The 22437-nt window shown below is 35.3% G+C and overlaps 1 protein-coding gene across 3 annotated transcripts in view; it reads right to left on the reverse strand.

Moving 5' to 3' along the window:
- The window catches only part of PALS1 (protein associated with LIN7 1, MAGUK p55 family member), a 75785-nt gene that overhangs the window by 3561 nt on the left and 49787 nt on the right, over positions 1-22437 (reverse strand). For all 3 annotated transcript variants that reach the window (XM_084866641.1, XM_084866643.1, XM_084866642.1), the window contains 8 exons: positions 22017-22178; positions 20468-20545; positions 12819-13002; positions 10954-11025; positions 10557-10628; positions 8159-8326; positions 7323-7525; positions 5565-5675 (listed from right to left, as the gene is read on the reverse strand). In XM_084866641.1, the coding sequence (XP_084722767.1) occupies positions 5565-5675; positions 7323-7525; positions 8159-8326; positions 10557-10628; positions 10954-11025; positions 12819-13002; positions 20468-20545; positions 22017-22178 (1050 nt within the window). The remainder of the gene's footprint in view (positions 1-5564; positions 5676-7322; positions 7526-8158; positions 8327-10556; positions 10629-10953; positions 11026-12818; positions 13003-20467; positions 20546-22016; positions 22179-22437) is intronic.

A 22437-nucleotide genomic window follows, 5' to 3' on the forward strand; every position in this document is an offset into this window, starting at 1 on the left:
GGATGTGAAGGGCCAACTGCATGCATTAATCTACACCATTTTATATAGGGGACTTGAGCATCTTTGGATTTTGTTATCCACTAGGCATCCTGAAGCCAACCCCCCACATACACTGACTGGCCAGATTATTATGATCTCTGAACGCATAATAATTTGGCCACTCAGTGTGTGTGTGTGTGTGTGTGTGTGTGTGTGTGTGTGTGTGTGTGTATTAGAGGCCTGGTGTATGAATTCATGCATGGATGGGGTTTGGCCAGCCTGGCCAGGAGGAGGGGACAATTTGCATATTAGCCTTTTATTATATAGGATATACACTGAGTGGCCAGATTATTATGTGTTCAGAGATCATAATAATCCGGCCATTCAGTGTATACTGAGGGTAGTTAAGTACATACTGAGCTTAATATGTTAAATTTCTACTTTGTTTTCAATACACAAAGAAGGTCTTTAAGCAAAAAATATATTAAGAAGAGTTTGGGAAACAACACAGAGCGGCTACTTTAAAATATTGGGTAAGAGAAATGTCTATTTCACATAGACAAGCAGGAGGCAAGGCTGTGTGCCTGATTATCAGGCACAATTGTTCAAGAAAATGAAACTGCCTCCAAAACACCCCTGTCGATAAAGAAAACTAATTAAACTCAAGTCCAAATGTCTGATATAAGTTACATATTATATTGGACCCACAATACAAAACTATTTCTATCATTCAGCTGGTTGAACTTCTATAACAGTAGAAAAACATATTAAAAGTCTGACAGCTCTGGCTTGTCCTGAGGCAGTTGCTTGTGTAGCTCTCTCATTTTCATTCTGGAATGTTGTGTATCTGGCTGTGGTACACAGAATCCTTTGTTCCCTAACAGGGACTCTGCTACACTATTGTAACCAAACACACTGACATTCTTGCTGAAACTTATGTCTACTCAAAGCTTAAGATTATTGAAAAAATATTTCAGAACTCAAAACAGAATTTAAACTTTGTGGTGCTAAAGTTGAAATGTAAATGTTAAACCTCACATCTTACATAGATTCTACCTAGTTTTTCTTTATCAAATTTAAGAAATTATTTAATCTTTTTCCAAAATGGTTTTTATATTACTTAGTTTTAATTTCCTCTTATTTTTCAAATTATAATTCGTGACTAAAATGAAACAAAATGTTTTTGCTTAAAATTAGCCTATAGGGTGACTAAATTCAGACTATCAGTTTACCGCTCTCAAGGCCCCCTTTAACAGAACAGATTCTGAGATTCAAAGTACAATCAATTGATTTTTTACATTTTGTATCCAGAGAAACACCATCACTTTCCAGCTAGAAATTTCATTCACTTAAAACAGGATTTGTTTTTATACAACACTTTTATTTTGTGAGTGATAAAGCACTATTGGAAATATCAAAGGAGATAAAAATAAAACGTAAGTGAAATTAAAAGGCAACAGATACATCACCCTCTACCAAACAAATACAGAATATATATTCTAACTAGTGTGCATGGAACATACACCAATACAGAACACAAGTTAGACCATAAATTAAGGTCCAACAGAGTATGTTCTTTGACTACAATGGAATTACAAATCAATAAAATATTTTTTGAAATCTCTAAACAGGTGGAAATTACATACTTCTAAAAAAAAAACAAAACAAAAACAAAACCCATGGGCATGCCCTAACTGGTTTGGCTCAATGGATAGAGTGTCGGCCTGCAGACTGAAAGGTCTAGGTTCGATTCTGGTCAAGGGCATGTACCTTGGTTGTGGGCACATCTCCGGTAGGAGGTGTGCAGGAGGCAGCTGATCAATGCTTCTCTCTCATCAATGTTTCTAACTCTCCCTCTCCCTTCCTCTTTATAAAAATTCAATAAAATATATTTAAAAAAAAAAACAACCCATGGGCTAAAGAAGAAAGTGACATAGAGAATAGAAAGCATTTTAACAAAATAATAATGAGAAATATAACTTCCAATTCTATAGAACACAACACTAAACAACTGCTGAAATTTGTAGCTTCATATTATTAGAAAAGATTTAAAACTCATCTACGGAAGACAGTAGAGCAAGTACAAATTAATGTAAATTAGAATGAAAGAATAAAAACAAGACACGTCAATTAAATAGAAAACAAACAAAGAAAACTAACAAAGACAAAAGTACTCATTTCTTTTTCTAAAGGGTTTCGAATATTCCTTTTAATTTCCATATAAATTTTAAAACCCTTTCAATTTCTACAATAAAGCCTACTGAGATTTTTTTTTAAACAGCCACAGATTTCTTGATATATTAATTCATTTAAAATTCACCCATTTAAAATGTGCAATTCAAGAGGTTTTAGTATAGTTACAGAGCTGTGCAATGAACACCACAATTCAATTTCAGAACATTTTCATCACTCCCCGCCCCACTCCCCAGAAAACTATACCTATTAGCAGCCACTCCCCATTTTCTATCACTCCAGCCCTAGGCAACTACTCATCTACAGTAGGTCTCTATAGATTTGTTCATCCTGGGCATTTCATAAAATGGAATCATACACTATATGTTCTATGTTATAGTATATATCACTTCATTCCTTTTTATGACTATTTTCCAAGACTTAAAATAAAGCTACGATATTCAATTCAATATTAGCATAAATACGTGATTCGAGTCCGGAAATAATCTATAATCACCCCCCAACACCCTCCTTGCTCATTATTTGTGGTCATTTTTTTTTTTTTTTTTTTACAAAAGTACAAATGTAATTCAATGGGAAAAAGGATCCCTCCCCTCCCCTCCGAAGAAATGATTGTACAGCAACTGGATATCCACATGTGATCTAAAGAACAAAACAAAACACAAAGCCAATCTCCACTCTTACCTCACACTAAAATAGAGAGGAACCTGGGATAGATCACAGAACTAAAAGTAAAAGCTAATACAAGAAAGTTTTTATAAGAAACCAAAGGATAAAATATTCATAATCCTGGAGTAGACAAATATTTTTTAGTATAAAAAACCCATTAACTATAAGAAAAATAAAAAAGTGTACTTCAGTGTGCATACATATGAGCCTAACCAGGGGTCAAGGACAATAGGGGGATGGGGCATGAGTAGGGAGGGGTAGAGGATTGGAAAGGGGGGTTGAGGACAATATGTGATACCTTAATCAATAAAGAATTTTTTTTTAAAAAAAAGTGTACTTCACTAAGTTTAAACATTTCTGATCTTCAAAATAATTAAAGATACAAAGACTTTGAGAAAATATCTATATACAGATATAAAGAATAAGAAAAATAACAATTAAAAAATAATACTTGAGGCAGTTCACAAAAGAACATGCCTAAACGACTATGTGAAAAGATGCTATCATCAGTCAACAGGAAAATGTATAGTGATAACACTTTACACCTACTACCACTAAAAAATTGCTACACACAATAGTAAAAGTTGGTAAAAATGTGGAGCTAATGGAACCAAAGTGAGAGCATAAAGTGGCAAAATGTTTTTAACACAATTTGGCAGTTTTTATACAGTTAAACAGGCACTTAGCATTTGATGCAACTCAAGAAGATGAAAACATATGTCCACCAAAAGAACATGAATGTTTAGGGCAGCTTTGGTCACACCAACTAAAAGTTGGAAACCACCCAAATATTTTTAACTGGTAAGTGGACAAATTGTAATATATTTAGATCATGGTATACATTGCATTTAGCAACAGAAAATATGAACTACTGTTAGATGCAACATAGATCAATATCAAAACATTATACTGATATAGAGCCAGATGCAAACTTAAACCTATTATGTGGTCCCATTTATGTTAATTTTAAGAACAGAAAAAACAAGTGTATTGTGACATAAAGCAGATTCGTGTTTGCCTTGGGAAGGTTGGAGGGGTATTAACATAAAAGAAACATGAGAGAAATTTTTGGAGTGATGAAACTGTTCTAAATCTTGATTGGCATAGTAGTAACACAGGTATGCATTTTGCCAAAACTCAATGAATTGTACAAGTAAAATGTATGCATTTTATTTATGTAAAGTAACTTCAATAAAGTTGATTTTTAAAAATTAGAAAATTCTAATTAGAAAATCAAGCATATTGTATACCATTAAAACATTTTGGTACTGATTAAGTCCATGCTTTAAAAATAGGTGTAACTGGTATCTTTCTCACTCAAATTAGGATGACTAATTTAAAATAAAGTAGGCAAAAAATGCCATGAGAGCACTGCCAGAGAACACTAACCAAAACAAAGTTGCTTATCGTGTTTTGGAACGGTGTATGGCACAACACTGAATCCTTGTTGAAGAATAGCCTAACTGAAAAAGAGCGTGCATGCTTGAAACAGAAAATAAGGCTGAACAAGCAGAATGGATCATTGGTCCTTAAGATGCATCCCTTTCCTTTTCTTGTTTACCAGTTACTGGGCACTAAGTTTCATAGAGTATTAACCTTATTTTTCTTATTATATATTGCCACAAAATAGCAAGTGACCATGTCTCATATTTCTTGTGTACCATCCCAAGTGCTAAGGACACTCTGATCCCACTTACTTATGAACTTATAATTGTGCTGCAAAAAATAAAGGGTGAAACACTACTCTAACTAGCTAATCTACTTAGCCTAAACATTGTGTTCAACATATAGGATGAGGAAATCCCTGATGTCTAGAGCCTAAGACATTGAAAAATACTAGCTTCCCATTATATAGACTGAATAAGAAATGTAAGTAGACCTAGAGTGAAAAAGTATCTTGAAGTAGAAGGGTTGGTGGCTGTGGTAAAGTCAAGAATCGAAGGAAAAGCGTGTTATTATATACTTTGAATAACTTTCAAGGAAGAACATTATTACTTGTTTTCATGGCTTTTAAGGAGAGGTAGGGGCATAGCAAATGAAATGAGATTGACTCCGCTATTAAATAGAAATATTATAAAAATCAGAAAAAAACAAGGAAGACTAAGTATTTGTTACTTTGACAAAGCAATTCACATGACAGTTTTTAGTTCACACATTTAAATAAAAAGCCATATCATCGAATTATTAATAACGTTTAGTATATAATAGACTACCTCAACCATGTTCAGCATCTAAAATAATTTTTAAAATTTTCCATTTCAGATCATGTAAGAAGATCAAGGGGAGGAGACAAAAAATATAAAGCTTCAATGAGAAAAAAGAGAAAAACAAGGGCACTCAATATTGGCTCCCCGCACATGGAGAATATCTGCAGAGAACAGTGGGCAATCCCTCAGAATATGATGATCCCTTTTTGTATGTGTTAGAAGTATCACATAATCCCTGCTGGAAGATCAAGGAAGTGTTAAGGAATGCCAAATCTTGCCACATATTTGGGGTACAATAGGGAATCTATGGGGAACAACAAGAGAAGCCACCTTCTTTGGAGAGCTGCCAGAGTCTAACCAGAGGCAATCATGGCAATTTGGGGGAAAGTGATATGGCAGAAAGAATAATCACTCTGAAAGCTCAAGCTGATGTAGTTTTTAAGTATTGTGTCATAATAGCCAGGATTGTTTCATGTTTACTTTCAGTGGAATAATACAACAGTATAATAACTCTACCTTTGGATTCTTGCCCTCTTTGGCCAACAATGCCCGAAGTCTTTCTTGTGAAGGGGGGGCAATAAAAATAATATATGGTTTCAAGTCTGAATTCCGGAGAGTCTTCAATGACTGAAAAGAAAAGATATTTTGGATCTTTAAAATAATTTTCTTTATTTAACTACTTCCCAATAACATACTTGGAATATAATAATGTCATTAAACAACAATAACACCATAACCTATGAGTGTTTCCAAACATCTCTGTAACAAAAAATTCACAATATTTTAAGATCCTACTATTCATTGTAAATATATATTGTATATTTATAAAATCACACACACACACACAATTGGTTCACTCTTTTTATGTAATGAAATAAAAATAAATGAAGGATTACACTATGTAATGTTAAAATACTCTGTTTATAAGATCACATGCAGATTATAATAACCATATTAAAAATCCATTTTAGAGAAAGTAGAAATGAGCAGTCAGTTTACAATGTGCCAGGTTCTAAATGGAAGCACAGAGAGAAAAAACTTCACACACAGACAAATTTTGGAAAAGCACATCCAAGAAAAGGAGACTATCTGAATTGGGAAGTGTGGCTTTTTAAATTTAAAAAAAAATCTTCACCAGAAGATATTTTTCTGTTGATTTTTAGAGAGAGTGTAAGAGAGAGGGAAAGACAGAGAGGAATATCGATGTGAGAGAGACACATCAATTGGTTGCTCCCTCACAAGCCCTGACCAGGGCCTGGGCAGGGGAGGAGCCTGTAACCAATGTATGTACCCTTGACTGGAATCAAACCTGGGACCCTTTGGTCTATAGGCGGAAGCTCTATCCACTGAGCTAAACTAGCTTCAGCGGGAAGTGTGGCTTTCACGTCACCTTTGCCACCACATGACAGCGTGCTGTCAACTGAAGCAGTCCATCAAAATGGGAATTATAGGGTCGTACCCTCCCTATATTAACCTAAAAACATTAAGACAATATGTTTAACTTCTCAACGTTCTTTGTTACATCTGCTGGTCCAAATAATACAAGAATTCTGAAGGAGTTTAGTAAAAACATTTATACTTCTCTCAAATGTTTACAATTGAAATAGTAGACTAAACTCTTTTATCTACTAAAAACCAAAAAAACCCAAAGAAAATCTAATTATTTCAAGAGCCATTTTATTTATTTTCATTATTATTTTTTAATCCTCATTAGAGGATATGTTTTTATTAATTGTTTTAGAGAGAAAGAGATAAAAATTTTGGCCAGGTATCAAACCTGCAACCTAGGTATGTACCATGAATGGGAATTGAACTCATAACCTTTTGGTGTATGGGACAACACTCCAGTCAACTGAGCTAGGGCTCAAGGGAACAATTTTAGAGTCAATTTCCTTTCCTATATATTTATTAACCACTGCTTATATTTCCTAAGTTGACATATGCAGTAGATTTATTAAGAAAGTTTTATTCTGAAGCTGTCTAGACTAGAAAAACTTTTTTACAACTAACAATCTTTAAAATCCCCAATTTCTAAGTTACTGTATTAAATTTTAGAAAATATGTACATGTATATGTGTAGGTATGTATGTATGTATTTGACACTGAGAAAATTGAGATTTAGCAATCTGTCTGGTTTCAGATAGGGAGTAGTGGGGAAAAGTTATATGAGAACTTAATTAGGTTCTGTGGTTCTTGGACCAAAATACAGTTTCCACTAAATTACTTTGCAAAAAATGTCCTTAAGTTCAAGACCCTAAACCAAAACAGCTTTACCTGTGTACGAAGACTTAAAAGACATATTTTTCCGGAGTTGATCACTTGCCGTACAGAATCTATGCTGGTTCCATATAGATTTTTCTCAAATTCACCATGCTCAATGAACTTTCCAGCTGCTATGTCTGCTTCGAATGCTTGCCGAGAAACAAAGTGGTAATCTCTACCGGCTACTTCATGGTCTCGCCTATTGCGAGTTGTATCTAGACAGACAAAATCAGGTAAAAATAATTGGTATTGATCATGGTAAGGATGTGGAGTAATTTTGCTAATCAGAAAAAAGTTTTATTTCATAATACAGTATACAATAATGAACTGAGGAAATGTTAGGAACATTTAAGAATGTGTTTAATACTGGTTTTATTTCTAAATTGAGAAATGAACAAAAATTTGTCTTTTGTATGCTATTAATAGTTATATTAATAATAATATATTTTATGTTTACACTTTAAATTAATTCATCTTGCATTTAAAACACTACTATTCACCTTTTCTGAAGTTTATTTCTGTAAGATTAGGTGCTATGTAAGGTACCATATAATTTTTAAACAGAACTTCTGTGGTCAGAGATTATGTCTAAATTTCTATCTTCTTCATCAGTTGTTGAAACCCGATGTTGATTCCATAGTGAACAGGGAATTATAGGAAGTGCAAAATGAAATTCATTTAGAAAGTGATTAGTACCATATCCTTAAGAAAACTGAAATTTCTCAAGAAAATTTGGTTAAAACAAAGTTTTTCTTTCCTGACAACGATGTTTTGATAATTGCCTGTGTAAGTTAGATTCTAAGCGGTGAACTGAAAGCACAGGAAAATGGGAATGTATCCAAACTTACGAGGAACTGCAGCTGCAAAGCGGTCTTTCTCTTTGTTCATGAGCCTCTGACGTAATTCATTCTGGCCACAGTTCTGTGGGCCAATCAAAATGATAGGTCTTTTCCTATTTGCTGGCTGATGATAAAGTGACATTTCCTCATAAGTTAAGATTTCTTCATTGTCATAGTCTTTAGAAAAAGAAAAAGTTAAGCTCTTTAGACAGACTTACTGCTATGTAATAAACATACACTCATACATCTTCCGAAAAAACTGAAAGAGCACAATTTATTATTAAAAACACTTAACTTTTTGGATCAAGATAGTATTATATCACGAGTATTTTCCCCTGTCATTATAGCCTTTCCAGAATACTATGAAAATTAATCAGACAATATGTGAATCATTATAGAAATTTTTATTGCTTCTCTTATTTCAGACTGTTTGAATGTTTAATATAATCTGATAATACTGATCCTTATGTAAAATAGCTAGTTTGCAGTCAGTACTTTGACAGGGGGTAGGGTACCAGGTAGTAAACTAATGAGAATAACATCTACCATTTTGCAAAATGATGATACTAACACATTATTTAGAGGGTTAGTTTAAGGATCAGACCTAATGTGCATGCTGGGCACAATATGTGGTATGAACATTCAAAATAGTGGCTACAATCAGAGATATCAGAGATAGCTGGAAAACTTTTCTGAGATGATATAACTTGCCATTCACACTTCCTGCTTTTATATTTACTTTGTTCTGGAATAAGAGGTCATGATTCAAGAAGAGGTATAAATTACGATGGGGGAGGGGCTAACATTCCTAAAGCCCATAATTCAGATGAAATCAGAGCCGGTAAGCCGGAAGAACAAAGGCAGACAATAGCAGCTTGCCATCTTCTCACGCGCACCAGTTCCTCTGACTGGGAAAGAACGTCAGAGGTGTGGTCAGACCCTCCCACTCTGATTCCATGGGAGCAGGGGCCACTTTCGTCGTGCTAGTGCTTGGCCCAGAGCACAGAGTACGAACTATATTTGCTTAGATTTCAGCTCAACCATATCTTAGTTGTAAGAACTTAAGCAGGTTACTTTAATATCTGAATTTGAATTTATTAATCTGTATGATCAAGGGATTTATTGTGAGAACTAAATGGATGAAGGTATTAAAAGTATATATAGTTAGCTTCCCTAGAATAAAAGTTATAAACGAGTTATTATTAATAAAAATATTAATTATGATGACACCTTCCCTTCCCAAAATCTTTTCACTCTGAAAAGGCTGAGTTCCTGGCAGCACTGTGATGTACAGACTTGGTTCATAATCTGTAGATTTCAGATTTGCAAATTTTCTAGAGTATAATAGCTATTCGAGCTGAATTAATTAATTTTAGTGCACTTCAAAACATGAAATACAGATTTAATCATCTACCCAAATATAGAGGAAAGGATTAAAAATTCAATAAATCTTCTTAGTTACATAAATATAACAAAGTGTTAAGGTTTATTTTGAAAAAAAAAATTAAAGTAAATGGAATCTCTGATATAGTTTTATACGGAGTTTTTCAACAATCTATATAATTTTTGTCATTGATTTAATTTATGCTGCCTAAAAAACTTCAAGGTACTGATAAATCTTATAAATATTTAAGAAGTTAAGGATTGCCTTGACTTTATTATTTGGCTTGTTTCTAACATGAACCAAAGCAGAGGTAGAATATCTGATGCCCATACAGGACCAACCAAGAAGGTAATGAGAGCAGTAAATCAGGTTGGTTTATAAAAATGGAAGTTGTGGAAACTGTTAAACAAAGACAGTGGTAGGTGCCCAAAATAAAGGCAACAGCCATCATCAGGTACAGCAGAGTGTTGTCACTTGGGAATATGAGTCACATGTTATCAGAGCTTTTGATTTTAAGAGAAGTACCAACTTTAAAATAGAACAAAAAACTCCATGTACTTGACTACTAGCAGATAGCAGGCTCTGTGGAATGAATTGTTTTAGTAACAGGAGTTATTATAGACAAAATATTGTTTACTTTAAATACAGCTATATTGTTAGAATTTGTTAGAAGCATGTATCAATTTCACAAAGAGTTTGAGTAGAAAAAAATTAAGAGAAATTTCAGTTCCATTTCCTCAAAATTAGAGAAATATCCATATAGCACTATACATACACACACACACACACACACACACACACACACATATTATACTTTAATTTTTATAGCAGTTTTCTTCAAATTCAAAAGACTGCATTACTCATAGGATTCTAAAGGAAAATATTTTTGTTAAATGACTTTCTTAAGCCCTTGTGTCACATTAAGAGGCAAAACAGGACCAGAAACAAAACTAGCTGAAAATATCAATTTAATTTTGGCCTCTTTCAGATATAAATCCAGTTATCACTGGGAGTGGAACTTACCATCATTTTTATTGGCATTATATAAAACCTTTTTCCTCTTCTTTTTATTCTTCTTTGCACACCATAGTTTTCCTGTTGAATAATCATAAACATAACTATAAATGTGGTATTTGCTTCCTTAAACAAAGCTACATATTTCAAATAGAAGCACTCAAATAGTTAATTTAAATTTATAAACATTAGTTTTCATAGGAAAACTCTTTCCAGGGAAGTATTGTATTTTCAATATTTAAATCCTGTCCTTTCTTTACAGTTCTAAGATAACCAGTTTTGTCTTTTACATCACTCTTGCCATGAATACATCTTTCATGCCAGTTCTAACTGATATGTAAATTTAAATATACTTACAGATGAAGACCAAAAAATCTCTCATTAATGCCAAATAAAAATGTCCAACCTGATTTTTCTGGCTCCTTGTCTTCTTCTATTGTTTGCTTCATGGCTTCCCTTTGCTGTTGAAAGCTTTTTCCTTAAGAGCAGAAAGGAAAAAGAGTAAAATATTTAAGACAGAAGAATAGAAGTATTTTTTAAAAACATCAAGGGAAAACACCAGGAGTAACTACTCATTTATATGCCCTCCTAATTCCTTCTGTCATCTATGATTATAAATAAGCCTCCAAATGTTTAACATATTAAGTTTCAATCTCACTCTCAACCAATTCTAAGACATTTATTACTAGACTATCTTACTTATTAGAAAAGATAAATCATAAGTCAGTGTTAGAAAATTTAGTAGCTCAATTTTTACAAAGCTTTCATTCAGTAGTTATTAAATGAAAAGTATTATGCTGGATCATTTGGAATTATAGGAAATCAAGCAAATTCATTCCAGAAGTTAACTTTACAAAATAATATGTGAATATTCATCAATTTGTAACTCCAAGACACTACTCAACATATTCCCTTTTATTTATTCTTTCCTCTTTTTCTTTGTATGTATGTATGTTTTAATGATTTTTAAAATTTCCACCTTTACTAACGATACAAATAAATGAAAACAATACTATTTTTCCTCTAAGAATTATGTTTTTAATATAGGAAGCTATCAAGGTTTCTGACCTTCATTTTCTTTTCAGACATCTGCCTTAAGTCCAAATACATTTTTTTCTGAAAGCTGAAAATAATTTTACTTCAAAATTTCTGTATTAGAGGTCTACTTTTATATTATATTGTTATATCTACTTTCCATTTCATGCCAGGGATTCTTATTCCATCTATGTTGGAATAACCTATAGAATGAAGTCTGTTTCATAAAATCACAAGTGAAAATAATGAGTTTGACACACATAAGAAGTATTAAAGGCAACCAGGTTATCTCTAGAGCTATACAGATTGTATTTCTAGGGAAACAAATAACTATGACTAGAGGGAAAATTTTAAGAGCATTAATATTTGAAAACGAGTATTTGTTTTTAACAGAGAAAAAAATAAGGAACAAAATAATTTTAATAATTTACATATTAAGATGTTTAAAAACATTACAGTGTGATACTTCTATGGCACATTTTTATAGTATGCACATATGTAACTGTTTTTGAGATAGAATCAGACACCAATGGGACATGGGCATTATGACCTCTTAAAAATCCTTCTAACAGAAAACCATTATCAAACTCAAACTAAGGTGGGTCCATTTATTTGTCCCATAAAAGACCTGCAAATGATATCACTGAAATCTCCTTGACTCATCTATATACTTTCAGAAACTCAATGTAATCAATCTGTCAATAAACACCAGTTCTAAATATTTATGGGCTAAGGCTGGCATGGTAAGAAGATATCAAATTGATATTTGGCAGAAGCACTGAGTAGAGAACCATGATGATTGCCCAATACTCCAGGATTCTTGAGGAATGTCCTGCAGCTGATATTGTGAAGAATCAATGGTAAAGCATCAGCCACTCAACTCAGTATGAGAAGCTCATTCATTCCTCCTTTCCTGAAATATTACCAAATATAGACAAATTTGTTTCCAACTTTTGGGTTTGAAAGCAGATGACTTGTAACTTTCTATAATCTCATACACATAAAGAACAGATCTAATATTATATTACATAGTAATTTCATTCTAAAGCCCAACAAATTGGTCAGAATTGTATTCAAGATATTTATGCTACAGTTGCAACATAAAAACCCAACTGCATGAAAAAGCAATTATTCAAAATTATTTTTAAAAGGCATGAAAAAGAGTTTTCTCTGTGAAGGTCTGCTTTTTAAATGTTCTTTTAACTATATATGTACTTTCTACAATTTTGTCCTTACCTGGAACCAGCCCAGCCAGAGGCTGATTATCTTCATCCCCATCCCTGTAGGCCTGCCACCAGTTTGGATCTTCCTGGCTGATCACATGAAGTATATCCCCTTTTTGAAAAGAGAGACCTAATTCTCGACATGGAACATATGGGTCATCTGAAGGGTCATAATCAAAATGAGCTTTTACATGGATCTAAAAGATAAAAAGGGTAAAAAAAAAAAATGATGAAATGGCAACACAAAATACTTAGCATAAATATAATTAAAATTTTATGGTTTTTCATTAGTGCAAAGAAATTATGAGCTGAAAGAGGGAAGTCTAGTTAAATAACAGTATTTGGGGAGCAGTATTTTCTTAGGCTCATCTGTTTTCTTCAGTTAAGTTCATCTCTCTGTTGACTGCATATGTGTACAAGGGTATGCAAAACACTATCATTAGTTACTAACAAGCTGAGGTGCTAAGGAGCTTTGGAGGTTTAAATGAAGCAAAAGGAATATAATAAAGCCCCCCCCCCCCCCCCCCCCGTCTGTCTCCCTTCTTGATCTGTAAAAACAAGAACTCTGCGGTACCCCTCAGATATCTCTAATCTATAAAACAGACATCTTGATTTTCTCCCCAAATCTGTTTTCCTCCAGATTTCCCTTTAATAAGAAGCACCACTGTCCACCCAGTTGTTCAAGCATCGTTGCTTCCTCTTTCCTTTACCCTTCACATTCATTACAAGGTCCTGTCATTTCTACTTCCAGTATACAGCCTGACTAATTTTCTGCACTGCCACAGCTATCATCCACGTTTAAGCCATCATCATACTTCATAATGACTTCAGCAACAGTTTCCTAAATCTTCTTCCTTCCTTATTGGCTTTACTGATCCAATTTATACATAGAAGCCAGAAATGTTTTGTATTTTGTTTGTGAAATAAAAATCAGATCATTTACTATGTTTAAAATCCAAACTCCCTGCATGGCCAAGGAAACCTGTTTGACCTGGCCCTATCTACCTCTCTAGCCTCATCTCATAGAATCCCCTCCTCGCCTCTTGACTCTCCGGCTTTGCTCCATGCCCTCAGGCTTTCCAAAAACGAAATTCTTTAGATATTTTACCAGAAAGCTCTTCTGGCAATTAACAGGCCTGGCATCATCTCATTCTACCGTCTTGGCTTCATGTTGCCTTCTCCAAGAGGCCTTTCCTGACCATCTATGTAATTGATTCCACTTATTTTTATTCTCAATGTTCACACTGTGCTTATTCCTACCTTATCACTTACTGCAAACTATAATTATTTTGCATGTTCATTATTATAAACCCAATGTTTAGCACAGTGCCCAATACACAAAAGAGATCCAACAGATGTTCATTGTAAGGAAAATAATTATTTGGGACTCCTAAGAATATATTCCAATAATTAAAATTAATGCCATTGGGCTAGTGGCTATTTCTATGGTTTGTATCCCTTCTCTGTAACTTTAGCATCCTCCTATCCTGAGGCCTTTACATTACCCTTAAACCACTTTTCTCTATCCTCCCAACCTTGACCCCACAAATCAGAAGACTTCATGAAGGCATGCTCTCAGTTTTTTAAGTTCTTTGAGCTGAAAATAAACAGTGATGCAGAAACCCATATTTAGTGGCTTTGTGGGACATTACCTGTTACACTACCCAGCAGTTAGGAGCATAGGTTCTGGAATAGGCATGGGTTCTAGTCCTGACTCAGTCATTTACCAATAGTGGGCTTGGGCAATTAACTTGACTGTTCTAGTTCTAGTTTCAATGCCTGTTGAATGGGAATAATAAAGATATCTATATTTAATGGGGATGCTGTGAGAATTAAATGAGATAAAATATATAAAATAATTAGTACTGTGTCCAGCAGAGTAAATATCATATAGCTAACATTTATTGGATAATCAGTACTCTGAATTTTCTAGTGCATAATCCATTACTAATAAGCAGCATGATCCCACTACATTTTAATTTATTCCTATGTTCATCTGATGGCACACATAAACTAATTACTAAAATCTATGGCACACTAAAAAATACATTTTTTGCAGATCTGACAAAACAATAAGAATAATTTTAATTCATTCATGACTGGAAGGCTATTTTTTTGTTAGCTGTTGTCATATTTTAATTTGACAGTGTAAGGGAAAAGAGGTTAGTGTTCCTGACTAAATAGTCAGGTACTGCAGGTTTTAAAAATTCTTGGGGAACACAGTTTGAAAATCGCTGGATTAGAGCATTACTATATGAAAAATGTGCCTTCCGCTCAAATATTCTATTTCCTCTCTCCATATTATTTCAATTATATTGTGAAATATAATCTAAAGTTTTATAGAGCTGTCTGGGAATTCTAACTTGTCTCTAAGTCAATGTGGAGAGAGAGAGAGAAACAGCATAATTTAAGCAATTCATGTGTCCTGGATAAATGTGTTAGTCACCCAGGAAGTAAACTACAAAAGGGCCAAGACCTGTGCCCTCCCAAAAGGATAAAGCAGCCACTTGTTGCTCTGTGTGGTGCATAAGGAAGTACCTCTCCTAACACTTTGCTCTTGCCATTTGTGACATAAATGAGCCAGTGAACATAGTACAGTTTTAGTTGAACACATATAGTACTTTATCTACAAAAAGATACCTTTGCTCTTATTAGATCTTGACCTGTACCATAATGATGCTCAAGAAACTGGTTTTAATTTCTTAATCTCATAGATAATTATTTTGCATATGCCAACAAAAATTATGATTTCCTGCCCTGACCAAGCTGTTCAGTGGTTGGAGCATCGCTTGTGCACCAAAGGGTTCATTCCCCACCCCTCAATTGGGCACATGCAGGAGGCAACTGGTCAATGTTTTTCTCTCTCTCCGCTTCCCTCCCACTTTTTCTGAAAAGCATTGGAAAAAATATCCTTAGGTGAGGATTATCAACAACAACAAATAATGATTTCCTATCGTCGTTTTCTTTTTTTTGGAAACCTTCAGTTGCAAGCTTTACTAATAGTGGTTCATTTTAAGCCAGTTATGTTTTATAAAAACTTTACAAGAGATATTGCAATTAAGAGTTTTTCACAATAAAAGAAATGGAGGAAAAAATACTGCACAACATTGTTTCTATTTTGAAAAGATCTCTACAAACCAAATATTGTATTTATTTTTTAAATCCTCACTCTAGGATATGTTTATGATTTTTAGAGCGAGAAGTCGGGGGGGGGGGGGGGAGAGAAACTGATGTGAGAAACATACAGGTTGCCTCCTGTATGCACCCCAAGTAAGGATCAATCCGCAACCTTTTTTGTGTACAGGATGATGCTCCAACCAACTGAGCCACCTGGCCAGGCTCAAATGCTATCTTTTCAAAGAGCATCATTTCCTTTCTCTCCCTTTCTTTTATTTATTTATTTTTTGTGTTAATCCTCACCTGAGGATACTTTGCCATTGATCTTTAGAGAGTGGAAGGGGGGAGAAGAGACAGAGAGAGAAATATCAACATGAGAAAGACACATTGACTTCCTGCATGTACCCTGATCAGGGCCAAGGACTGACTCTGCAATGAAGGTACCTGGTGCCCTTGACCAGAATTGAACCCAAACCCTTCAGTCTGCAGGCTGATGCTCTATTCACTGAGCTAAAACGACGAGGGCTCTCCCTTTCTTTTTAAAGCCGCATACATAGGGTCATATCCCTCCTCTGTGTGTCTTCTCTAAGAGAAGAGTTACTTTTGAAGTTCACGGCTTGTTTGCAGGAGGTATGTGGAAAGGCACAGTGCACAAAGAACCAGGCTACTGGAATCCAGATACAAACTGTTTCCTCATTTCTCCTCCTACAAAATAACTTTATACAGAAGGAAGGATGCAAATGCAATACTACCAATTTTAATATGTTCCATAAAGAATAAAGGAAAAAGACGAATGATGATATATATTGAAAATGTGATGATATATTGAGAAAGAAATGAAACTGTGTTCTGTTTTAAACTACTATGCTTTTATAAAAGTTAAGAGTAATAACAGATATAACAGATCAGGCTTTCATGTTAACCCAGCACTTAGAAGTCTGTAATTTTTTAACAGCTTTATTGAAATAATTCATATACTATAAAAAGCACCATGTACATAACTAGATGGTTTAATTAAGAGTTGTACAACTACCAACAATTTTAGGACATTTTTATCAGCCCCCAAAGAAACACCATATAGATTAACAATACCTCCCATTCCCTCCTCACTCACCACCCCTACACCTAAGAGGCTATTAATCTACTTTCTGTCTCTGTGGATTTACCTATTCTGGACAGTTCATATAAATTAACCAACACATGGCTTCTGTGACTGGCATCATTCACTCAGCATAATTTTATCAAGGTTAATCCAAGTTGAAGTATATTTTATTCCTTTTAATTGCCAAATAATATCACACATTTCATTTTCCATTCATTAGCTGACAGACATTTGGGTTGTTTCTACTACCTGGCTACCCTATATAATAAAAGCCTAATATGCTAAGTGTCCAGTCGTCCATTCAACCAATCAAAGTGTAATATGCTAATGATATGCTAAGACTGCTCAACAGCTATGACATGCACTGACCACCAGGGGGCAGATGCTCCAACTGGTAGGTTAGCTTGCTGCTGGGGTCCAGCCAATCAGGACTAAGCGAGACAGGCTGGACATGCCCTGGAGCCCTCCTGCAATCTCTCCCTGGCTGGACAACCTCCTGCGTTCCTTCCTGGCCCTGATTGTGCACTGATGGGGTACTTTGGCCTGATGTGTTCCCTCTTGCAATCCGGGACCCCTTGTTGGAGAGCCGGTTTCGGCCTAATCCCGTTCAATGCAGGAGTTGCCCCCTGGTGGTGTGTGCACTCCCCCAGCCAGAAGCCTGGGTCAGGTGGAAAGCGCAGCAGTGGTGGCAGGAGCCTCTCCCACCTCCGCAGCAATGCTAAGGATGTCGGACTGCCCTGGGGAGCAGGCCTAAATCGTCAGTCAGACATCTCCCAAGGGCTCCTAGACTGCAAAAGGGTGAAGGCTGGGCTGAGGAACTCCTACCCCTAGCCCCTGTGCAGGAATCTCATGCACCAGGCTTCTAGTTATAAATAATTCTACTGTGAACACTCAAGTACAAGTTTGTGTTAGATATCTGTTTTCAATTCTATTGGATATACACCTAGGAATGGACTGTTAGATCACATAGTAAGGAAGTTTGTCTTTTAATATAGCTAGTTGAGTAAATGTTAAACATAAAGAGCAATGTTCATTCTAAAATACGAGTGTACAAGCACTTCTTCCCTCTACATTGTTATATTTAAGTTAAATAAATCCACCTATAATAACAGAAAAAGACTAAGTTCAGTTACAAATCACAAAAATTCTAAAGGACATTTTATGAGTTTGCTCATTTAAAATATTGATATTTCATATTTATCTATATAAAAACTAGTGAATTTCCTTTTTATTTGAGTGCAAGAAATATTTAAGGTGACACTTCTGATACCCCAAACAATAACATCTATTGCATAAGTGTTTGTGTGGGTCTAAGTTTAAATGAATGGAAAATTTATGTCCATGCAAAAACCTGCAAAAGGATGTTTACAGCAATGATATTTATAACTCAAAAACTTGGAAGCAACCATGATGTCTTTCAGTTGGCAAATGGATAAACTGTTGTATATCTTAGACAACAGAAGATTATTCAATGCTAAAAAGAAATGAGTTATCAAGCTATAAGAAGACATGAAAGAGCCGAAACCGGTTTGGCTCAGTGGATAGAGCATCGGTCTGCAGACTGAAAGGTCCCAGGTTCAATTCTGGTCAAGGGCATGTACATTGTTTGCAGGCACATCCCTAGTAGGTGGTGTGCAGAAGGCAGCTGGTCAATGTTTCTCTCTCATGGATGTTTCTAGCTCTCTATCCCTCTCTCTTCCACTCTGTAAAAAATCAATAAATAAATAAAAAAAAAAAGAAGACATGAAGGAAACTTAAACGTTTATCACTAATGAAAATATAAATCTGAAATGGCCAACTATAATATATGACATTCCAACTATAAGACATTCTAGAAAAGGCAAAACTATAGAGACCAGTGGTTGCCATGGTTGGGAAGAGGAATTGATGAATAGACAGAGCAGTGGATTTTTAGGTCAGGGAAACATCTATATGATACAATGGAATTACATATTTGTAAAACCCATAGGATGTATAGCATCCAAAATGAATCCTATTAAAACTACTACTGGTAGGAAAAAAAACTCAAAAAACTACTAGAGGCCCAGTGCATGAATTTATGCACAGGTGGGGTCTCTTAGCCTGGCTGGAAGTCGAGGCCTTTTGGGGGGCCAGCTGGCCAGGGGGAGGGACCCCAGGAGGTTGGCTAGCTGACCCCCCCCATTGGGGCCAATTGGGGGGCTGGGGAGGAACCATGAGAGGCTAGCTGCATTGAGTGTCTGCCCCCTGGTGGGTCAGTGTAGCCATAGTGACCGCTTGACTGGTCATTTAGGCTTTAATATTCATGCACCGAGGGGGAGGGGGTTCCCTCAGCCCAGCCTACACCATCTTCAATAGGGGACCATTTCCAGGATGTTCAACTGCCGGTTTAGGCCCGATCCCTGTACCAGCAGTTGGACATCCCTCTAGCAATCTGGGGCTGCTGGCTCCTAACCACTCTCTTGCCTGCCTGACTGCCTGCCCCTAACCCCTCTGCTTGCCTAATCTTGCCAACTGCCCTCCCTCACTGGCGTGATCTTGCCCCCAACTGCCCTCCCCTGCAGGCCAATTTGGTTCTGACTGATCAGTTTCTATGCCAGTCAGCAGTCACTGGGCCTATCAATGGGGCCTGATCAGAAAGGCAGGGCTGATCAGCAGCCCTGATGGGATGCCTGGAGAGAAAAGTACCGTATTTTCCGGCGTATAGACGACTTTTGAAATGAAAAATAGTCAACGGAAAATCTAACTCACCCAATCCAAGCAGGCTTTTTATGCATGCAAATTATACATGTTCTGTACCCGAAGCTACACTGTGTTCTAGTAAAAAGCCTGCTCAGATTGGCCAGAGTCAGAGAGGCGGTCTAATAAAAAAAGAACTGGTGTTGCCTCGGAAGTGGGGGGGTAGTCTTATACAGCGAATATAGGCCTAAACCTATGTTTTAACTGTAAAATTAGAGGGTCGTCTTATACGCCGGAAAATACGGTAGGTGCAGCTGCTGGCTAGACTGGGAGAGAAAGAGAGAGGCAAATGATCAAAAGCTGCCACAAAGGCAATGGATCAGTCCCTGTTTCTCTCTTCAGATCTCTCTCTGGCCCTGATATGCAGCCCCCTTAGCAAGCAGCTGCCCAGCAACCCAGTGCTGACCGCAGGACTGACTTTCGGTTGGTGGAACCTTGGTCATTACTGGTCATTATGACCCAGGGATTTTGTATATTAGGATGAACTCTGAGTAATAATGGAACCATTAATTCATTGATGTAACAAATGTACCATTCTGGTGCAGGATGATGATAGTGGGGGAGATTATGCATATGTGTGGATAAGAGGTATGTGAAACTGAACTTTTTGCTTCGTTTTGTTGTTAACCTAAAACTACTCTAAAAAATAAACTTCATTAATTTAGAAAAAAGTAAACTGTAGCCATCAGACAACAAATAAACAACAACAACAAAAAATCACTTACTACAGTTTCCTTGGCAGGAGGAGGCTTGATCTGTTGACTGGGGATCAGAACAAATGTCAAAGTACCATGCATATCAGACTGTAATAGAGAGATTAGGTAATTTTTAAAATCCATTATGACAATCATTTATGATATTATGATCAATATTCCCTACAGTGGACTATTCTGGAACCCCTAGGAGACTTAAAAAAAATCAGTAAAGATGAATCCCATTTTGTCAGAAAGCACAAATTATGCCTTTCATAGACTCCATTATAGTAGAGCTAGCCAGTAATAAGGCATTCTGTAATTCTGGCACATTGGGCAAAGCCATTTAGCCCATCAGTCTTGGGTTCTGATATTCTACTTAGAGTAAGTTTAGGAAGATACCCAGTGAAGGTTGGACAATACCAGAGTGCTATAACAATTCTGGGTTACCTACTCTGATATACATACATCTTAATACAGTAGAAATTGAAATAGTAATTGTGACTAGCATAAGAAAAGTGATACAAATATTCTCACTTCCCATATGCTTTGTCTCTGACATCCATTCTATTTTTAATTCTATAGTCTTATTGCTAGGTTCACTATTATTACCCTGTACACCACTAACTATTGTTCAGATACCTCCAGTTTAGTCAATAGAACAATAAGCATAATTTCTGGTCCTAAGATAGCAGGAAGCAGTGCTCAACCTAGAGATAGCAGCCAATAAAACAATGGCTAAATACAATGATTTGCACTTTGCTCTCTCAAAGCAATAAATGTGGTTCAGTGAAAATAAGAACTAAGGATGTTTTCTAGATTTGTCAACAGACATCAGCAGATAGGAGCGATCCTATTGTAACAATTGATGTTAAGTCAATAAGAATATAAATCTGGTTTGTGAAGATATATGCAGTGATCAGAAATTGCTCTCAAAAGCTGATTATAAACAGCTTCCTGATTATACGAGCACTGTCTAATAGAACTTACTTTGATCATATAAATGTTCTATATCTATACCATAATATGAGAGCCATTAGCTACATACTGTTCTTATCTAGAATATAGTTGTTAGGAATGAGAAACAATTTTAATTATTAATTTAAGTTGAAATAGCTAGCGCATGTAACTACTGGACGATGTACATGTATTGTCCTATATATCTTAATAACCTAACATGATTAAGAAAATAACAATTAATTGTAGATCACAAACAAAATGAATAAAAATATCATGAGGGCATGGACTTTGTTTTGTTACTGTTTTTCTAGCAGCCGGCCCATAGCAGGGACTTAAATAAATATACGTTGAATGAATTAATGAGATATATTGGTGACTTCAGAGATAAATAAAATATACTTGATAGTAATAAAGCTCAAAAAACAAAACAAAACAGTAGTACCCATCCCAAAATAAAACTCTAATAAATATTGTAAAAACATCATGTGAAAATTAGGCTAGAAATTATCTAGTCCTCTTAGCAATTATTTTAAAAATACTTAAAAACTTTTTATTCTGAAGTCTAATAACAAAAAATCAACTTTTAAGAACCCACCAAATACTTGCCTGCCTGTCAACTTACCAACAAGTCAAAAACCTCATTTACATCTTTTCCCCGAATTTCAATGCCATTAATCTCCAGAACTTCATCTCCTTCATGTAAAAGACCACTTTTCTCTGCAGCACCCCCTTTTACTATCCGACTAATGATGACAGAATCCATTTCATTACGAACTGTAGCACCCTAAAAAAAAATCAACATCCAATTTAAAAATAAAAATGCAATTTTTTGGTTAAAGATTTCTTCATTTTTAAATTCTTTTTTTTTTTTTCTATTCAATAATACTAGCCTTTAGTTATCTTGACAGCTAGAGAAGTCAAGATAATTAGGTTACTATTTAGGCGACCATTTTCCTTACATTTTCTGCTGCAGAAACATTGCATTCATTAAAATTCTCAAAATCAAGTAGGCTTTTCAAGTATACAACAGAAAAATGCACTTG

This window comes from Pipistrellus hanaki, assembly GCF_964339955.1.
Source record: "Pipistrellus hanaki genome assembly, chromosome: 1".
In the NCBI taxonomy this organism is placed as follows: Eukaryota; Metazoa; Chordata; class Mammalia; order Chiroptera; family Vespertilionidae; genus Pipistrellus; species Pipistrellus hanaki.